This window comes from Lepidothrix coronata, unplaced genomic scaffold, assembly GCF_001604755.1.
Source record: "Lepidothrix coronata isolate B3197 unplaced genomic scaffold, Lepidothrix_coronata-1.0 Scaffold0, whole genome shotgun sequence".
Taxonomy (NCBI): domain Eukaryota; kingdom Metazoa; phylum Chordata; class Aves; order Passeriformes; family Pipridae; genus Lepidothrix; species Lepidothrix coronata.
This window is the reverse complement of record NW_016690180.1, coordinates 6,608,134-6,628,918: the sequence shown is the minus strand read 5'-3', so window position 1 is coordinate 6,628,918 and position 20,785 is coordinate 6,608,134. Positions and strand designations below refer to the sequence as shown.

Genomic DNA, 20,785 nt, shown 5'->3' with positions numbered 1-20,785 from the left:
CATTCCTGTAAAATAATGATTCTTTAGAGATATTAATGTCTAACAGTCTTTCGAAAAATGAGACTACCAAAAAAGCCCAACTCCGAACAAACTTTCACCAGTGCTTATTGCTCTTGATTCAGAAAAATAAATGCTTTCCCTTAAATGCGGAAGAACAAAAAAATCCCAAGCCTAAATATGAACTTTTCATGCAAAAACAAGGTAGTATTGAATGTACTACCAACTGCAAGACCTTTCTGTTACGTGTTTGCAAGTGTTTAATGCAGTTAGCTTACAATTCCAGATGTAGCTACGATCTGGACTGGAAGGCTGTGCAGCAACAGAGACCCCTCTTGCAGTACATGACCTGGAACACACACACAACACTAAACTACACTAGTGAACGGGCCAAAGCCCCCTCGACTTCTTCTGCAAATCAGTAAATGATTGGTACAATATTAAACAAAAGGATCTTACATGACTCCTAAAACGTTTCTGATCTGAGTACCTTCCTTTGTCTTTATTAAGTGGGGAAACAACATGGATAGTAACAACATGATCTAACAATTTTAATCATAGTTGTCTAAGAAAAACCGAAGAATCTCCTGCTACATGCATTCAATCTTTGACTTCTCATCTGAAAACACATGCAAATGTTGCACAACATGAGACCAACAAGTAGCAAGAGATTTTCAAATTCCTTCATACAAAACCTCACCACAATCAAATATTATTAATTTTGAATATTGCCCTGAACAAATACACTTCATGCTCAAATTTCAAAATACAAAGAGACCATTTCAAGCAGACTTTTGTTGATTGTCACATGGGTGGAATTTGTATTGAAAGAATGACCAGAAAAAAGTCAAAGGATCCTATCAGAGGTCTGAACTATACTATCTCCACTCATTTAAAGAGAGAAACGACAGAAGTGGGAATTTCTATTCATTCTGACTACAAAATTTATACCCAAGTAATTTAGTTATCAGCACAAACAATGAAATAGAAAGTTAGAAGTCAACTGAGTCACAGAACTGTGTGGTCACTTTCACCATGCCAGAATATCCCCCAAGCCAATTCTGAGGCCCATATTGGTACCACAGAAATTCCAAAGCTGTACTCAGAACACACATAACTGAATTACATACATCTGTGCTAATCAAGTCCTCATCTTGAACACTCTCACAAGGAAACCCTTTATGAACTGTAAATTGGTAAGATTCCCATCTCACTGAGGAATTCTCTATTTGTGAAGGGCGAAAAAGACAAAGGGGAAACCCGAGTTGATTTCAGATACTGACATGCTGGAATACCTGCTTCAGCACACACAGTACTTTGAAAAGGTGTCTGAACAACTACATGGGTGAACATGTAGATCTTGCATCATCTCTCCTATTAGTAACTAGGGTATTTCTTATTTTAGACTACCGTAAGGGTGCTCATCCCAGATGCCACTGCAACATCTGTGCAAGAAAGCGAGTGAAACCTATACTAAACAGACTGAAGAATATCTTGAAAAAAATATAACAGTAGTGCTTTTTGTAGGATCTTGAAATAACTGCCTTGTCTAACAAGATTACTATTGCTGCATCTTGCCTTACCTATAGATTATTCTGTGTAGAAAGTGAATCCCACCTAAAGCACAGATCACAGTTACTGATCAGGCAAAGAGAAACATAATCACAGAATTCTGGAGCAGGAGAACTGACAACATCAAATTGACCTCATGAAACTCCCCATTCTGAAAGACAGCCCTGAGAATATTGTCCCACACTCAATCCATACACTGACCTAAACTTCATGTCTCAACCCTCCGTTGGTACATCACAGAAAGATGAATTTAAAGCTTAATGAACCAAAACAGACCAATTACTTCCTGAAAAGGTCTCTTCCACATTGTTTGCTGGTATAAAGAGCAGCTCAGCTTTATTTGACATGTAGTATTTTTTTAACATCTAAGCCAAAGACAATTCCTTAGTGACTAGTTGCCTTGATTCTCAGATTCCCAGACTGTTTAAGAAAGCAGTAAAGCCATGAAATATGTGGAGAATGGAGAAGGTGTACAGAAACATACACCCCACGTGTATTATCCACGAGTAAAATAGAGAGGATATTTAATTATCAGCAATCTACTGACAGATACTAGATGAGTATTTTCCAAAGTCATCTTAGTCTGCAAACAGACGAACATAGCAGAGACAAATTATCAAGGGAAGTTTCTAGAAGATGATTACAAGTCTTATATAAATTTCCTCTCAACTTTAGAAAGCCTAAAAGACTCAAGTTGCTAACTTGATATTTTAGCTGTCCAGTAAGAGCTAAGTCACCAAGTAAGTGTTGCTAGCTACTTTCTGTAATGAGATGACAATGACTAGAGCCAATCATTGTGAAAACTTCATGCTATGGAGAAGCCTTGTGGAAGAAATAGTCTTGACCTTGGCAAAATTAACACACTTTCCTCAAGAAGGTCAAATTGAGATGTGGAAAAACATTTCACAGGCAGACAAATGTTGAACTGATCCATGAAACATCAGGACTGTAATTAATGTTGTTACTTGGACTAGTAAATTAAGATTAGTAACTCCTTTATTCTAGGATTAAATTCTAACTCTGACTCTGTCATTACAAGAAAACAAAAACCATGAAGCTCCAATTCTTCCAAACAAATTATTCAAACATGGCCATGATGATCTAAAGCATCCACCTCCTGCTGGAGGACATTCTCAGAGAAAAGGCCACAGAAAATGAACATATAAAATGTATGAAAATATGATCAAATCTCCATTAAATAATTCATCTGATGTCAATCTCTGTGAGAAATTTTAAACTGAACATTAATGAAGATTTCACCTCCATCTTCTCTTTTAAGGTTACAGTCCCCGTCATTTATTTCCAAAATATCCAGCAGTATGCTATGGAACACAGTTCAAGACCAGTGTAGGTGGAGAAACTAAAGGATCTCAGGTTACATCTCTATTAAGAAATGAAACTGTGCCCAGAAATATTCTCATTCACTTCAAGCCAGCTGGCAGGGAACAGCTTACATCTATATCAGTAAGTTTTCATAACCTCCGAACCACTCGTGCCTAGAGCATTCCGGTAATGCCTATGAATTGTTACACAATACAGAACCAGAGCCTGCCAGGGGCCTGCCTAAAAGTACAAATTATAAAGCACCAGTTCCTAGGAACATTCCTTTGACTCCTGCTGTTATGAGTATCTAAGGGGCCAAGAATGGAACAGAAGTTATATGGCCAGAAAGACTAAAAGGCAGCACAACTTAACAAAGTAACTCCATAGAAGACCCTGTAAAATCTAACACTTCACCAGTGTGTATGCTGAAGAGAATGATCCCTCTGAAAGGGACAGCCTCTACAGTGCTTTGTCCATCTAGGACCGATTTCAGAAAAATACAGAATCCCAAGTTGATCTGCAGTTAGATTTTTTAGAAAAAAATCTGGCTACTTAAAAAAAAAATCTTCCATCATCATTATTGTTCCAAATTCACCAATTTTGTCCAAAATTCAGCAAAACTTATTTTTATGAGCTAAAAAATTAGAAGTACCTGGTCACTTTACATGTATGTTTGGTATGGCAGAAGAATATTTATTAATTCCTTTCATCTTCTCTTTTGTAGAACTGCCCTCCTCACCCTCCCAACCATTTTGTCAGTAGTAATGTTTCTTGAACTACTATTTTTTTGTTAAATAACAAGTTATTTTCTTTATATATAGTGCTTGAGTTACTGAGAATGCTACACTTAGGCAGAAAATAATGTTTTACTCTGATTTGTTTAGTAAAGTGGAAAAGTGAATACTTTCCAGATCTAGACTACTGGGAGAAAAGTCAAGAGAAGAGGCACACAAGTGTGCCACTACCTCACATTTGCCAGAACTCCATTCACTTTTATGTTTGTTTTACAGTACCATAGTCTAACAAGCTATTGTTCAGTAAGTGCTTTCTACTTGTTTTAATTTTATCATATAGATTGCAGGTAATTTTGCCTTCTAATTTTTTTCCTCAATGGTGTTTGCATATGCTCCCCATTTTGCATTATCTATATGTTGCTTAACACAGAATCCTAAAAATGTTCCTTCCTAAACTGATTTCCAAATCTAACTACTAACTAGACCATTCTTAGCATGCTCTTTCAAAATAGCTCCATGCAAATTTCAGCTAGCTCATGTCTGTATTTTCAAAAACACGTCAAGCTGGACAAGAAGAGCAAAATAAAAAGCAATATTAAACCCAAACCACTGCACGATCCCTTTATATACCTCAGCCATCACAATGTAAAAGGGGTTACAACACGGAAATGTTAATTTCACCTGCATTATTTTGATTAATATTAAAATGTTCAGAGATGGAATTCTGATTACAAATGCAAATAGATTTTAAATAACATTTAAAATATTCGCTACAGATACCAGAGATACGCTACATTTAGGATTTATATAAAATCCATTACAAAGAACAAATCAAATTACAAATGTAACTTCAGAATACATATTCTTTAATTACTAAAAGTTGCATTTTTGACCTATAAAGAAACAAACTAGTATTTTGTGATATACTTTTATTTGTTAGTGTTCTTCACGCCTATCTTAATGCCCTGTCCCCCACCAAGCAGGTCTGCAAATTAAAAGACATGGTAGAACTAGCTGCTCCCACACCTCATTATGCACCAACTCACTACTATACCCTTTAGGAAAGCACATGAAAACCTGATGAACTTTTGGAGGGTGCTTTGAAGGAACATCTGATTTCAGATGCAGAAAAAAAAATTACCACATAGCTATACACATGATGATTTCACTTTTAGATTGTTCTACAAGCTTTGTCACTTGCAGTTTAGTATGTGGAGGATATGGTGATTCTTCTGATCAAAATTATAGTGAACAATTTTTAAAGCAAAATATACCAGGTCTGAATCTTCTGATTCTTTTAAAGTTTTCATTTCATAGTAGTAAATAAATAAAAAAGGACCTTTGAATACATTTGAAGACAATGGTAAAGAATGCATATTTGATACATACAAGTCTTACTTTTAAAAAAGTTTTAATAAGTTGACTAGAGCCAACATAAAGATGACATGAGCTCTGGTTAGGATAAACATAATATATTACAATTTTAAAGGTTCTTCCAAACTGTATTATAATGTAAATTGTCATAACAGAGACTTCAAAAGCAAGGCACCTTCTGTCTAATGCAATTACCTTGTGGAACTCCTCGGAAAAGCATTAGGCTATTAAGAGTATGCAAAGTCCCTGGCAGATAGGCATAAAAGAAAAATATACATTTTCTTCAGTTTTGAAAATAAATGTAATGTATTCATAGCTTCAATAAATGGAGCTAATCTATTTTAACATCAGTATCATCCATTGACAAGCAAGACTACTGTATTTAAGAAAATTCATTCCAGCTCCTCCACCACATATTTAACTTAATCAATACTTGGGACATTGTAATTAGCTTATGTTTACACAGCACTCTGAAGATGTGAACTGCTAAGTGACAACTAATGATGAGGCTTAAGCAGCATTCATCAGCTTTGTGTGAATTCACAAACAAACAAGCAGCTCTTGAAAGTATTAATACAGATCACTATTAAATATCTAATTCTATTCATTTTAAGAGATTGTCCATAAAGCTTTTGAAACATGCAATTTACTTGTACAATACCAGCTTTTAAAAATCTAGCAGTATTGCAATTCTACCATAGCTTTCATTGTTACTGTTTCTGTTGAAATTATATATCCTATTTACACATCAGGAACTACAGCATTTAGTTAATACTGAAAATGAGTGCCAATTCATTTGAAAAGTGGCTTCAAATGGGCACCTCAGTCTGCAGCCCTTTTTGAATTATAATTCACACTCTTTTTACTTAAAGAACAATAACTTAAAAGACTTAATGTTCATTTGTACAGTCTGGAACTTGTCCCAGAAACTATGGTGCAATCTATGAGTAAAACTGCTGAAGATCATTGATGATGTAGATCTGCAAATGAGGGACTACTTCCTGCAACTTTCTTGCAGCTTTTATTCATTAAAATCGAATCAAGGCCACATAAAAAGAGAGAGGCAACAAGATATTGAATCAAATAAAACACTTATTTTACTGGTGAAGAGTAGCAGGTTTTTTCTCAAATACCTCAATGCAAATGAAGAAAGGAAACAACACTGTACAAAGACTTACAAAACTAGCACTGAACAAAGCACTGAAAAGAAAAATTCAGTGAAGGGAAGGTTTTCATTGCATGGAAACACATTAAAGTGATATAATTAACAATTAAGCTTACAAATGTCTGTGACTTAACAAATTCCTAGTTTGAAGCACCTGATGATTTAAGGAGAAACACCGTTACCTTATTTTTCACTGCACAAAAATAAGCATGTATTCCAACTATACACAAACTTTCAATAACTGTCTGTAACCTCAAAAATCTTATCTAAATTTGTGATAACATTCCTGCATTAGAATTTAAAAAGTCAATGAAAGGCAGTAAAAATACAGAATTCAGAGAAAGACTAAGAGAATTATTGTAACTTCACAAACTCTGAAGCTGCTTTTTTTACAAAGTACCACAGGAATTTAAGAGTATGGTAGATCGATTCAGACTCTTTAAACCAGACATTTCTTAATTGGTCATTCTGAGAAAAATTACTCTTCTATATTAAAAGTAAGCAATTGTACAGTTGAAACTGTTGTTTCATTTAATAAAATCCTTGAGAAACACTCCCACTTGCTAGCTCACTGCATATGTAATTTAACAGAACAAATATGTTAGTCTTCTATTTCAGTAGAAAAGGGCAAAGATGAAGGCTTGTACATTTTTATTGTGCAATTAAGACATGATCTACATGAATTTCAGGACAGGAACACTCCCATCCTGCTTTCAGAAATCAAACTCTAATTGTAAGGTCTTGGGAGTTTTTTGTGATCACTGCAGCAAAGGATATAACACAGATCAGTTCCAAGTAACTGGCCTTTCATTAGGAATCACTTAGGACTGGACCGAATTATGAAAGCTCTCTGGGTAACACTTTTTGGACAAGTGTAGGTACTGCAAAATAAGCAACACTTTATTTATCGATCATTTGTTATACTTGGTTTACAATATGAGCACTAGTGGGAAATAATTCACTGTATCTAAAAGTTAAAGGGAAGAAACAAGAAGATGTTTCCTCAAAAAGTGAATCCTGGCTGTTGTGACTATACCTATGGTTGAGTCTGGCCAGTAAAAGGAAGTCAAAGCATGAAAGATCATTTGATCAACACAACCCTTTTTTAAGACACAGTTCAAGTCAGATATGAGCAGTTCAAGAGTTCAAATGTTAGTGAGTACATCATATTGAATACATTAGTCTTATGTATCAGCAAAACTGTGACACTAGCAGCAAATCAAAATAGTCTATGAGTTTACTTTTTTTTAGTGGAAGAATATGAAGTTACAGTTCTACTGGACTCTACTGAGCAAATAGAAGATTGGAACATAGATGAAAGAGGTAGTATTTACAACTGCTGTCAATTTGCTGAGCAGCTCCAGGTAATGCACTTTCATTTTCCACACTTCTAGGAAAATACATATCATTAGTTTCCTGCACTTGCCACAGCACTTCAACAAACTGATGGAAAGTCCTGCATAAAAGAAAAATCTTACAAGCTTGTGGATGCAATTCAGTACTGAGATCTTAAAGGGTACAAAACCTGTAATTCCACGTAAGAGGGATTTAAAGGATTTATATCAGTTGGTATTTTCCTGCTCTGGGTCTATCTACCAAGACAAAGTTGAATCCACCCATACCTGTACAAGCAACTCAGGTGGCAGTAACTTTTCACTGTTTTTCTGTCAGAAGTAGCCCTGACTAGAACAATTAAAAATTCTTCTGCTTGTTGGTTATAGTAGAATTTCCAAATATGTCCTTCAGATATAGTCCACAGCTTTTCTCCTTACCTTCTCTACCAGAAAAAAATATTCTTTCCCACCCATTTCCAGGATTAAGAGTTCAGAGTTTGGGAAAGCACTCTTTTCCCTTTCATTTTGTCTTTAAGAACACAAGCTAATTAATTTGTCTTTATATTTAACCTTCTAGATGCCCAACAGACACCAAGTTCTGAGTTCTCTCTAAGCACACATCCATTTTCTGAACTGCTGATATGGACAAATGATGTTGATCAGAAATCTCCAGATTGACTTACATGACTTTTACTCTGGAGGAATAATCAAACTGCCTAAGCACAGGCATTGAGTGCCATCGGTGTCTAGTGTCATTGTGCCATCTACAGTGTCTGGACAGCTGAGTCCACAGATCCGTTTCACTAATGCTGGACATCCAAGTACAGAAGAAGGTGCAAAGGTCCTTAAATGTCTTCTGGTACCTGCTTTAACAGGAACAATGCAACATTTACGGACAACCTGGGCCAGACCTCTAGGATGACTCACAGAACTTCAGCCCCAAGTCTGTGTCCATGCTCCTGCTGTTCATTCTTTTTTCAAGACACTTCTGTTTTTATCCAGTCTCTGTATATTACAGCAACAATGACACCACTACCCTCTTTCCAAACTCCTCTGAACAAAGCATACATGGTTGGGGGGGTTCTTTCAGATCTATCCTTTTGGAAGGAGTTTACCCTCCATGAAAACTTCAACAGAACTTCTCTAACTGCTGCTTCACAAAGTTCCCACACAGAACCTCTCAGCTTCAAATGCTCTTTTCTGACCCCAGATGCTAGAAGCCCTTGTATTTTTTCTGACTCTGTTTAACAGTGTATAAAAAGTCAACTTTTTGTTTACTTGTGAATCTATTCTAATAATAGATTAAGAGGACCCAGTTTAGAAGATGAGAGTTTGCAACATCGGCCTCTACCAGGTTACATCCTGTTATCATTTCCTGCTACAACCCATTATATGAGAAAAATGGGTCAAACTACAGAGCATCAGAAGCATCTTCATTTAGAAGTTAAGCATGGACAGTAGCAATGCAAGCTTCCCTTGTGTTTGTAATGAACAGAACTAGACCTAGAATGGTAAAGGTAGTCTTCTATGCGAGCTAGTTAAGTCACCAACTAACCTGTTGAAGCAATCACAAGATTCTAATTTATTCTAGCAGACTTTTGGGCTATATATATACAACCATACTACAGGAGACTTACTAGTTTGTTACAGCTTGAAGACAGAAAACCTCATGTTTGGTATAATTCCCACTGACACCAATATTTTTATTTTGGTTATTTTTGTGATTTTTTCCCCACAGACACCAACATTACCAGGAGGCTTTTCTACTTTATTTTGCATACAGTTAGAACTAGACTTAAGTAATCTCTTAAACAGACTAAGCATTAAGATCTTAACACAGAAAGTTAGATGATATAAAAATACAAAGGTTTTATTATAATTACTGTTCACCCTACACTTTTTAGAATGCCTTCATTTATTGACCCTATAAAATGAGGACTTCTATAGAGAAAAACATGATGATGTTCAGTGTACTGAACTGTACAAAAGTTGTACCATTAAGAGGTATTAGACATGAGAGAATATGAAATGAAATGGAAAGATGAACTAAATAGTGAGGAAACGATGAGGAGGCACAGAGACTTCTTGTAAAGTAGTGAAATAGAACTAGTCAAAGACAATTTTTACACACACAAAAACAGAAGAGGTGGGAGGGTAGCCTACTTAACTGCACTGAGGGAAAGGAAGTGAAAACCAGGCACGAGTAACGAGCTTCTGTTATGAGCAATACACTAAGTGCCAAGTGTACACAGACGAAAGGCTAGTTTCAAGTTCTTAATGTAAAAAAAAAGAATCTTACTCATCTACAACTTGGAAGGAAAATCCAAAAAGAAATATCAATTATCCTTTTTTAAAAAAGCCTTTTTTAACAAAAATATATGGTTACTTGGGCCACAGTGTAATAAGAAGCTCCTCAAAAGCAACTTGTCACTCAATCACTGCCAAATTCTGATAAACTCAGTGCACCACAGAGAAGATGCAGTTATTAAAAACATGTTGAATGTTAGTTCAATAACAATAAGAACTGTACAGTAGATGGTTCTAGGAGAGATATTCAGCTATACTACTTCTCATTGAGTTATAAGCTCAAAGTCCTAACTGGTATCTTTTGTAACTTTAACCAGTATGGTAGACAACTGATATCAAAATGTATGAAATAAAATTGATTTAAGTAAATTCTAGCACAAAGCTTTTAATGGTGGAGGAAGAAAAAAAAAAGTAAATCAAAATGAGAATAAAGCCAGTACAATTGTAACTATCAAAAATTATATGAATAATTCAACTTACTCTTTTACTGAGGCAGATAACTGGCCACATACTACAACCTAAAGTGCAGCAGCAGCAAAGGCATCCACATAGTAGCCATCGTACATTAACTGGAAGATTCTTCTTAAGACAACTGTTAACTCTACTGATGCTGGCTTTAAATTCTTCAGGTGCAACCTACAATGAAAAAAAAGAACAAAAAACAAACTAGTACACCAGCAGTGAGATTTATTACTTTTATAGTGGTCTATACTTGGAACATCTGTTTTTGTAATAAAATCTTAACTCCAATTTCAAGCTCCCATTCAAAGATACTCACCTTTCCAGTTAAAGATGAAGGAAATTCTGCTTCAAATTTGTTGCTTAGTCCAAACCTGCAAAAACAAAGTTAAGATTGTACCAAAATTATAAATAACCCTAATCCATGCCACAAATTACAAGCACCTCATTATACTTTCAGTGTCTGTATCAGCAACAGCATTCATTTCAGGGAAGTAATACTCATTAGTAAAATTCCTAAAATTATCCTAACAGACAAAAGCACACCACTGTACACAGACTGAAATCCATCTTGCCTAGAGTCTCTTCTCATAGTTCTCTTGATACTGTTGACTCTTCCCCAAACTCAGCGAAACATATAAGCAATAGTGGAAAGTGAGGAAAATAAAGTACTTATGGGGAAAGGGGAAGTAAGTTAAGGGCACAATTTGAATCACCTCCCTCCTGCACCAACATAGATGCATCTTGAAGAAAAGCTCATCCAGTGCTAAATAACTGTTCTAAGCTTAAAAAATCAAATCAACACCAGCTTGTTTTTCAGAAAAGAAATACATAGTAAGTTTCAAACCACAAAATACTGTGTAACAAAACCTGGGTTAAATGATAACTAATTTTAAAGAAACATACTAACTATGAATGTAAAGCTATGAAGCAGTTTGAAATGAGCTAGAGTTATTGAATCTTCTGGGTTTCACAAGATCTAAAGATAGAAGAGTTTCAGCTTTTCTATCTAAAAAATGTTTTCTACCTTATAGTTGCCTGGTTGATTCATGAATGGATGAACCTCAAAGAAAATCTGAATGTTTTCTGGCATCTGGACTGGGCTATAACTTCTAATAGGAACTATACAGACTAAAAAGTCATGAATAAAACTGTATGACTGGCTAGTCATTTGGTAAACAGCAGTCAGTGGAAAATATAAGTTGTAATTAACAAGCCTCTGACTATAAACCAGAGCAGTCTTACTATCAGATACTACAAACAACACAAATCAGAAACTAAACTGCTCAAGACTTGCATATTGGCAGTCCAGCCGTAGAAACGTAGCATGATTGTGTTGAAAGGGATCAAAGGTCATCTATTCCAACCTTTCTGTCATTACATCAGGTTCCTCAAAGCTGCATCCAACTGGACTTTAAATACCTGTAATGATGGTGCATCTACAGCTTCTCTGAGCAACCCATTCCAGTGTTTCACCACTCATCACAGAAAGTGTCTTTTTTATATACAAGCTAAATCTATGCTTTTTCTGTTTAAGATCATTGCCCATTGTCCTGTCATTACAGGACATGGTAAAGTCTCTCTCCATCTTTCTTATAAGCCTCCTTTGTATATTGAAAGGCCACAACACGATCTTTCCAGAGACCTTATTTACACATAAGTTATCTCTCAGCTCTGCAACTTCTATAAATCTCTCAAAACTGGTGGAATAACAAAGGAAAATTGTTGACCAGAGAAACATATGGCGACCAAGCATTACCACTTCGACACAGAACAAAGAAAACTTATACTTACTGGAAACATAGCTCTACCATTGAAAATCCTGTTGACTACTCCAACACAGGAGGAACATCGACCCTTTCCCCAAACTGCTGAGTGAAACTAAGTGCTGAGGCAAAAGTTATGTAAATGTCAGAAAGTGTCATGCCCTATCAGTTAAGCTTTTTAAAACTGCCAGTAAATTGAAATGGAAACCAAAGTCTGAAAAAAATCCCTTGGACCCACACACATTCAGAAGCAGCCAAAGCAGCTCGTGCTGCAAGAACCAAAATGAAGCTGAGCCCCTGACCAAGAGATGAGACAGAATTTCAGCTGTCCCTCTACCCAGAATACTAAGGAAGCCCTTGACTCTGAGGTATGAGCAAGTAAGTTACAGGCACAAGAAAGCCTCCTTGTTCTCAGTTAAGTCATGAAAAGATGTAATTGCAAGGAAAACACTCCTCAGCTTCATGCCGAAGGACAGAAACAAAGCGGTTTGTTTTGTGAACATATGATCCAAAAGTACTCAAATACTGACAGCTCCATTAAACACAAACAAATATTCATGAAGATCGTAAAAGCCATGCCTAGCAAAGGCACCTCTACTGGAAAACCCTGAAATTGCAAACACTGAGGCAGAGTAAAGCACAGAAACTTCCAACTAGTGCTGTTACACTTGGTGGAAGTTATAAGCAAATAGACTAAGAGTTGCTCCTTGAGGCTTGTGGCAATGTTGAATACATGGTGGGACAGTGAAACTGAAGCTAACTCTACCAGCGTAATTCTGAGCTTTCCCCATTACAGTTTGTCACCATACACAGGTAGCAAAAAAGGGTGACTCTATACATTAAAAGCAAACCATACCATACATTGTAAGTAGTTATGTGATCTCAGAATTGTCACTCTTGACTGCAAGCTGCAATTTGGAAACAAAGATATTAGAAACCTCACAGAACACTACTACACGTTCACCACAAAGACTTAACAGTTCTGATAAAAAAAGCAGAAAAAGTATGTCTCAAAATCAAACACTGGAAATCAATATTTTGGAGATGCATTTCCTCAGACAACTGTCCTACTATAGCACCAGATTTCTTATGTGCAATACTGCATCTCCAGTGACACGCACTCTTCTCTGCTTGCTCTATGCCTTTCCCACTCTACATTGTGTCTTCAACAGATCCATGCTCACCTCATGCATGAGTACTTCTTTTAACCTTCCTGGACCTGAAAAAGTGTTTCTTGAACATGACTCTACTTGAAAGGTTCAGATGAGTTCCTGCCCTTATGTACAGTGGAGAAAGAAATGGTAAGAGGTGGAAACTTCAAAGTACAGAAGTTTACAGTGCAGGACACAGCCAATTTGTAACCTTTTTCAGCTTGCAGTTCAGATCTTTCTCACACAAAAGAACTGATACATGCTATCCTCTTCCTCTTTGTCCTCTCTTATGGGGACACTAAACCATTTTTTTCATTGCTCTCAACTTTAAGTTCACATGTTCCCAACCCTTACAAAATAAATACATATTCCACAAATCTTAACACACTCCATTACTCTCACATAGCCCTGCTTTCACCCATATGTCCTTGATAGAGCGTAAGGTTGAAACTGCAGTTTAACATTAAAGAAACTGACTTGGGTGAAAATATCTTTTGCGAGGTTTTTTTCCCCCTACAAAAAGGTATCTTGCATCAAAACACAAGGTGCTGTAACAACTAACAGCATAGAAAGGCATTCATCAGCACAACACAACAGCTTTCCATCATTCCAACACTGCAAGAGACTAAGAAATTCAGTATTAGCAGTTAATGCAGTCTGCTATATATAAGGCTCACTGGTCAAGGAACAGGAAAACAATCACTGAAAAACATAAATATTGTCTTCATGATTTCAAACTCATCATGTACTTCCCTTCCTACCACATCATGATTTTAGAAACAAGTGTGAAATACCTTGGACTTTCAGTTCAATTGTAAGTAAGGATCTATATTTTCTCAGTTTTCAAGTTTCTTGCCATTAGAAGAGATTACCTCACATTACCAGAAATTAGATTAAATGTTACTACTGTCTACCAAGCTACCTAAACTCTGCTGGTGTGAAAACAGTTTAACTGAATATTTATAAAATAATGTTAGAAAAAAAATTAGTACTGTCTGCAGCATGCTCCAAACAGTGAGTTTAAGGAGAAAACTCTTAGTGCTAACCAAAAGCCCCACATCCTGCAAAGGCAAAGCCTTTGTATGTTTTATTTGGATAATATTTACCTGCTTTCCTTTAATTGCTTTTAACTACTCTGCTTAGAAAATACTCTGACACACTTCCATTCTCTGTTGGATGAAATCAAGTAATGGTAAATGTCTTTCTGATGCTAATCTGTAGTCATGGAATTGACATATTTCAAACTCAACATTATGACTCTTATGTGAGATCAGAGAGGATATAACAACAGACTATGAAAAGAGGGCTTCTGTTTAAATATACACATCGCAGAAGCAGTCAGCAACTCTTCAATCTGCAGAGCTAGGGACAGATCAATCCAGTATCTGCTTAACTGCAGATAATTTTTGTCAGACCTTCAAAACGTATACATGCTTTTATACTGGCAAGACTAATTCATCATGTTCATAAGGACTTGACCTATCCCTTATATCCACCAAGTGAATGTTCTAACAGGGATCTAACTGTTAATAATAAGTTTCTGGATCAATGACAAAAAAAGTTATAGGCTCTACAGAGCTAAAAGTGGTTGATGCTATTTAGTGAACTGTTGACACCTGGCACAGTAAAGAAAACAGATGAAGATCATTTGCCTAATTTTGGAGGCACATGTACATATTTCATTGCTCATCCAAAACCTAGAGAACAAGTATTTTAAGGAAGATCTTAAAGTAATAAGCTAGTAACCACTAATGAACAATTAATGAAGTAGCCATCCTTCAACCACAATGTCCTTAACTACTCACAGCTAACACTTCACAAGCTTCCCCAGCATTCCACTAGCGGGCCTTCATCTTGTCTTGCACAACTTAACCTTTGAGTATTAGAGATGAAACCAATGTTTGCCTCTGTTTCACTTCTTTATAGTCTTCATTTGCGAGTATGAAAACTATCTAATTGTGGTTTTGTTCTGTTTTCCAGAAACAGGCTAAGGCTACTGGCTTATTTTCAGTGAATCACTGGTACAACTTCTGTTCACAATAAACAGTCATAAGCTGAACACACTGACTTCACGCTTCTGTTCCTTCACAGGGCCTCCTCGGCCTCCTGCCCCATCTATGTTCTTTCAGCTCTCCAAATCTCTCTCAGTCTATCCATGACTTACATCCTCTTTTTAATCAGAGAGCTAACTGTCCTGTCTGGCTATTAGTATTCATGCCAACCAGATATTAAAGCAGCAATGTACCCAAGTGCCACAAAACTACTCTAAATTTAACCCTGGATTTCTGGGCAGGTCAGTATCTGAAAATCAGTATTTATGGGACTCAGAGCAACAGACTACAATCCCTTCAACTTTTATGTCTCTATTCCCAGACTAGTCCTGCTGAACACTGAACGCTAAAAAAGAAAAAGTTTGCGCTACTGAGTCTTGTCTCCAGCTTGATATTTCAGCTTCTGATAGTATACCTCATAACTGACAACAACTACACTTCAACTGATTGAAGGAAAGATATCCTCATCTGTTACATTATGGAAAAGTACTACACGAGCTGGTCACTCGCTGCTTGACTGTCAGAGATACCAAACATTCACAAATCAAAACTAAAGTTGCTCCCATGGTAAACACAGTGAAACAACATATATCAATCACAGCTTCACATAATTTTACATGTACCTATCTAACTGATGCGTCTTCTTTGTTAAAGCCCTCAGAGCTATATTAGCGGCCACATGTTAAACGGGAGTGGGAAACAGGTAGATAAATAACCCTAAGCAATAGTCCAGCCAGTCATGTGCTGGCACATACCTGTTATACACAGGAACACAGGCACCTGACTTCCTGACAGCTCATCATTTTGGACAAATACTTCACATTCCTCCGCCAGTCACAGCCCATGCCAGCCTTGTTTCCTCAGCGCCTGGGTGGAGGTTTGCACCCGCTTGCGAGTCCCAGGCGGCTCCAGCTGCCCGGCAGGGCCGAGAAGAGCCCCCTCGCAGCACCACGGCCGCCGGGGAAGGGCAGCAGTCCCGGCCTGGCGCTCCCCCCGCCTGCCCCCGACTCGCCCCGAGTTGTCCCCGCGGGCTCGGAGCCCCCGGCCGCCCCCGTCCCGCCGCCCGGGCCTCCTCCACCGCCCGCCCCGGCCACGCAGGCCCCGGCGCGGCCCTTACACGGTGACATGGCCGGAGCCGCGCACCACCACCGGGTCGGGGGAGTACTTGAGGAGCTGCTCCTCCAGTGCCCGCTCCTCGTCCTCCTCCTCCTCGTAGATCTCATCAAAGTCCGCCATGGCCGGGCCGGGGCGTCCGCTGAGACAGAGGAACCGGGGCGACGCGACGGGAGCCGGCCGCGGAGGCGGGTGGGAGGGGGCGGGCGGGGCGCCCCGGGGCCGGGCCGGGCCGGGCGGCGAGGCCGCGGCGGGGCTGGAGCGGCGGCGGCTCCGGGCGGGGAAGCGCCCGACACCCTCCGCGGGGGGAGGGGCGGGGCGGGGCAGGAACAACAACAACAACATCCGGCCGCGCGCCCCGCCCCGCCCCCCGCCGCGCGGGGCGTGTCCGCGAGGGGCGGGGGGTCCGGGAAGGGTGGGCGAGTCCTCGGCCCCAGGGATTTGCGCTGCTCGAGTTCCACAGACTCAGACTGGGTCAGGTTGGAAGGGAGCCCAGCGGGTCATCTGGCCCAGCCTCCTGCTCAAGCAGGGTCATCCTAGAGCAGGATTGCATCGAGATGGTTCTTGAATGTGAGGGAGACTCCACAACCTTTCCGGGCAATCTGTTCCAGTGATTGTTACCCGCACAGTAAAGAAGTTCCTCCTTGTATTCAGGTGGAACTTCCTGTGCATCGGGTTCTTCCCGTTGCCTCTTGTCCTGTTGCTTGGCACCACCGAGCAGACTCTTGACACCCTCCCTTCAGCCACTTACAGACATTGATGAGGTCCCCTCTCCTATCTCTTCTCAAGGCTGAACAGGCCCACCTCTCTCAGCCTTTTCTCGTAAGAGAGATGCTCCAATACCTTAATCATCTTTGTCACCCTCCACTGGGCCCACTCCAGGAGCTCCATGTCTGTCTTGTCCTGAGGAGCCCAGAACTGGACACAGCTCTCCACAGATGGGGCCTTCAGGGTTGAGCAGAGGGGCAGGATCACCTCCCTCAGCCTGCTGGCAGTGCTCTTCTTAATGCATCCCAGGATACCATTGGCCTTCTTGGCCACAAGAGCACAAGGGTTTAGCCCCTTTTTGGGTCTTCATGAAGTCAACCAAGGGCTTTGGATACCTGCTGTGAGCTAAGGGATTGCCCATTGGGCCCTCTGACCTAGTGGAGGGGAATGTGGGGGAAGTGGCCCTTGCCACAGCCAGTCTGCTCACACAAGGTTTGGGACCAGGTGTCTCCATGTCCCTTGGTGCTGTCAGTGCCTCCGTCTGCCATTCCTGCAGCAGCCTTGCAGCCCTCCATGGTAGGCACCATGCCAAGGCCACTGTTTGCATGGAGTGCAATGAACAATGAAATTGCAGAGGAACAGCCCCTTTAAGACTACATAGATGAAAGCTAACCAGAAAACCCTAAAAATGGTGGAGACTTTTGTTCTCTCTCTCTGGTTTTGTTATTTGTCAAAACCAAAACTTAAAGCCTGGAAAACCAGAGTGAGCATAATAGCCTTAGCAACAAGTAGGCCGTCAGCTGTTGTAACAACAGCAGAAGGCAGTGCTGACAGGGGATTCAGTAGTAGCAGGAAAACATTTTAAAAAGGGAGAGCAGATTTTTTTATTTTACAGAGTTGACTAGTGGATCATATACTTGCAGCAGTATTTAATGTATAATGTCAGAGGATTCAGCCCCAAACTGTCAAAAAACCAGGCAAATCTGCTTTTCATAGAATCATAGAATAGCCTGGGTTGAAAAGGACCTTAAAGATCATCTAGTTCTACTCCCGCTGCCATGGGCAGGGACACCTTCCACCAGACCAGGTTGCTCAAGGCCTTATCTGTCCTGGCCTTGAACATTTCCAGGGATGAGGCATCCACAACTTCTTTAGGCAACCTGTTACAATGTCTCACCACCCTCACAGTAAAGAATTTTCTCTCAATATCTAATCTTTCAGATTAAAGCCATTCCTCCTTGTCCTGTCACTACGTGTCCTTGTAGAAAGTCCCTCTCCATCTTTCTTGTAGGCTCCCTTCAGGTATCAGAAGGCTGCAATTAGGACACCCCGAAGCCTTCTTTTCTCCAGCCTGAACAATCCCAATTCTCTTGGTCTTTCCTCACAGCAGAGGTGCTCCATCTCTCTAATCAACTTAATGGCCCTCCTCTGAACTTGTTCCAACACCTCAGTGTCCTTCCTGTGCTGGGGACCCCAGACATGGATGCAGCACTGCAGGTGAATTCTCATAAGACTGGAATAATGGGGCAGAATCACCTCCCTGGACCTGCTGCCTCCACTGCTTTGGATGCAGCCCAGGATACAATTGGCTTTCTGGGCTGCAAGTGCACAATCCTGGGTCACGTCCAGCCTCTCATCCACCAGCACCCTCAAGCCCTTCTCAGTAGGGCTGCTCTCAATCCATTCATGTCCCAGCCTGTGTTGGTACTAGGGGTTGCCCTGGCCCAGGTGCAGCACTTTGTACTTGGTCTTGTTAAACCTCGTGAGATTCCCATGGGCCCACTTCTCGAACTTGTCCAGGTCCCTCTGGATGGCATCCTATCCTTCAGGTGCGGCAACCACACTACTCACCTTCGTGTCATCTGCATGTTTGCCAAGGGTGCACTCAAACCCTTCATCTATGTCATTAATGAAGATATTAAATAACAGTGGTTCCCGTAAGGACGTCTGAGGGACATCACTTGTCACTGATGTCCGTCGGGACTCTGAGCCATTGACCACTACCCTCTGAATGCGACCATCCACCCACTTTCTTATACATCTAACAGTCCACCCCTTAAATTCATCTGTCTCAAATTTAAAAAGAAAGATATCATGGGGAACCCGTCAAAGGCTTTAAAAGTCCATATAAATGACATCTGTAGCCCTCCCCTTGTCCACTTTCATCAGTGTGAAGGGAATTCTACATTCCCCTTTTCTTTCCTAGTACTTTACTTCATATATCTTAATTACAATAGCCTCTTTCTCACATTAGATCATTTTTCTTCTGAAACCTGCAGTTCTTTTTTCCTGTCTTGTTACGGTATATCAGAGAATCATAGAATGGTTGGGTTGGAAGGGACCTTAGCGATCATCTAGTTCCAGTCCCCCTGCTACGGAGCAGGGAACCTTCCATGAGACCCGATTGCTCAAAGACCCATCCAACCTGGCCTTGAACACTTTCAAGGATCGGGTATCCACAACTTCTCTGGGTAACCTGTTCCAGTGCCTCACCATCTTCACAGTAAAGAATTTCCTCCTAACATCTGATCTAAATCTACCCTGTTTTGATTTAAGGCCCCCTTCTATCACTACAGGGCCCAGGAAAAAGTCCCTCTTCAGACTTCTTGTAGGCTGCCTTTAGCTACTGCAAGACTGCTGTAAGGTCTCCCCAGAGCCTTCTCCAGGCTGAAAAACCCCAACTTTCTCAACCTGTCTTCAATGGAAAGGTGCTTATCCCTCCAGTCATCTTTGTGGCCCTCCTCTGGATTCGTAATACTGATCAGCTTATTTTCTGGAAGACTACATTGCCACTTACTCTCCATTATTCATAAAGATCCTCATGGTGTACTTCTCAGGAATACAGTCTGTACAAAGATATGATGGTGCTTATTGCTCTGTGTAAAAGCAGGATAGAAGCAGTTTGGTTGTGAGAGTATCCCTGACACTGTGCTGTAAAGGAAAAGGCAGCATCTTTTGCTGCTACACTGGAAAAGTGTGACAATATTTTTGTCATGAGCTACTTGTAACAGGTTTCGTTTGCCAAATAGCAGAATTCTACAGAATTACACAGAATTCCCCGTAGTAATAGTGTGCTTTCATACTAGTATGCTTACGTGTGGTTTTTCTTACCTGGTTACTGTTCTTAAAACATGTCTCACACGTAGAATTTGGATTTAACAGGACTGATGACTCACTCATTCTGTCTAACATTCCTGAAACTTAATACTGACAAAAACAAGAGAAACCCACTGATTTCAGTGAAGCTATGCCTCCTCGTGCTAGCTCACTTTACAGATTAATTTGGTAACCTGTTTTTTTTTAGATGCCTATTTCACAGTAGCATGCAGGTAATGAGAGTTAATACTGTGAAGCACTATGCTGGAAATCATGGAAATTACATTGGAGGGATGGGCTTACCTACATCACACTTGAGCCCTTGGAGCAGCGCTGCTTGGCATGACAAGCTTGGTTATCTGACTTGATGGATTTGAGATAAGACAAAAAGAAAGTCCCAGGACCCTTGAATAGTTCATTGCATTAGGTGTACATTACTCGCCTAACAAATGCAGTTCCATGGTCTGCAGTTTCGAGCTGTTCAGTATGAGGTAGCCTTTAACAGATGAAGAGCTGTGGCAGGTATGACATAGAAGTGCTAAGTTTCTAGGCTGAGTTGCCCATGATGTTTCAGCATGTATTCTGCAGCACCTGCTATGCTCAAAGTCTTCAGCACTGGTCTCATCAGTACTGGA

The 20,785-nt window shown here is 39.8% G+C and overlaps 1 protein-coding gene across 1 annotated transcript in view; it reads right to left on the bottom strand.

Moving 5' to 3' along the window:
* CHIC2 (cysteine rich hydrophobic domain 2) overlaps positions 1-16,526 on the bottom strand; it is a 29,835-nt gene extending 13,309 nt beyond the window's left edge. Inside the window, exons 1-3 of the mRNA XM_017804855.1 lie at positions 16,351-16,526; positions 10,585-10,639; positions 10,287-10,442 (exon numbers count right to left, since the gene is read on the bottom strand). Of these exons, the coding sequence (XP_017660344.1) occupies positions 10,287-10,442; positions 10,585-10,639; positions 16,351-16,469 (330 nt within the window). The 5' untranslated portion in view covers positions 16,470-16,526. The remainder of the gene's footprint in view (positions 1-10,286; positions 10,443-10,584; positions 10,640-16,350) is intronic.
* Between the last annotated feature and the right edge of the window lie 4,259 nt (positions 16,527-20,785).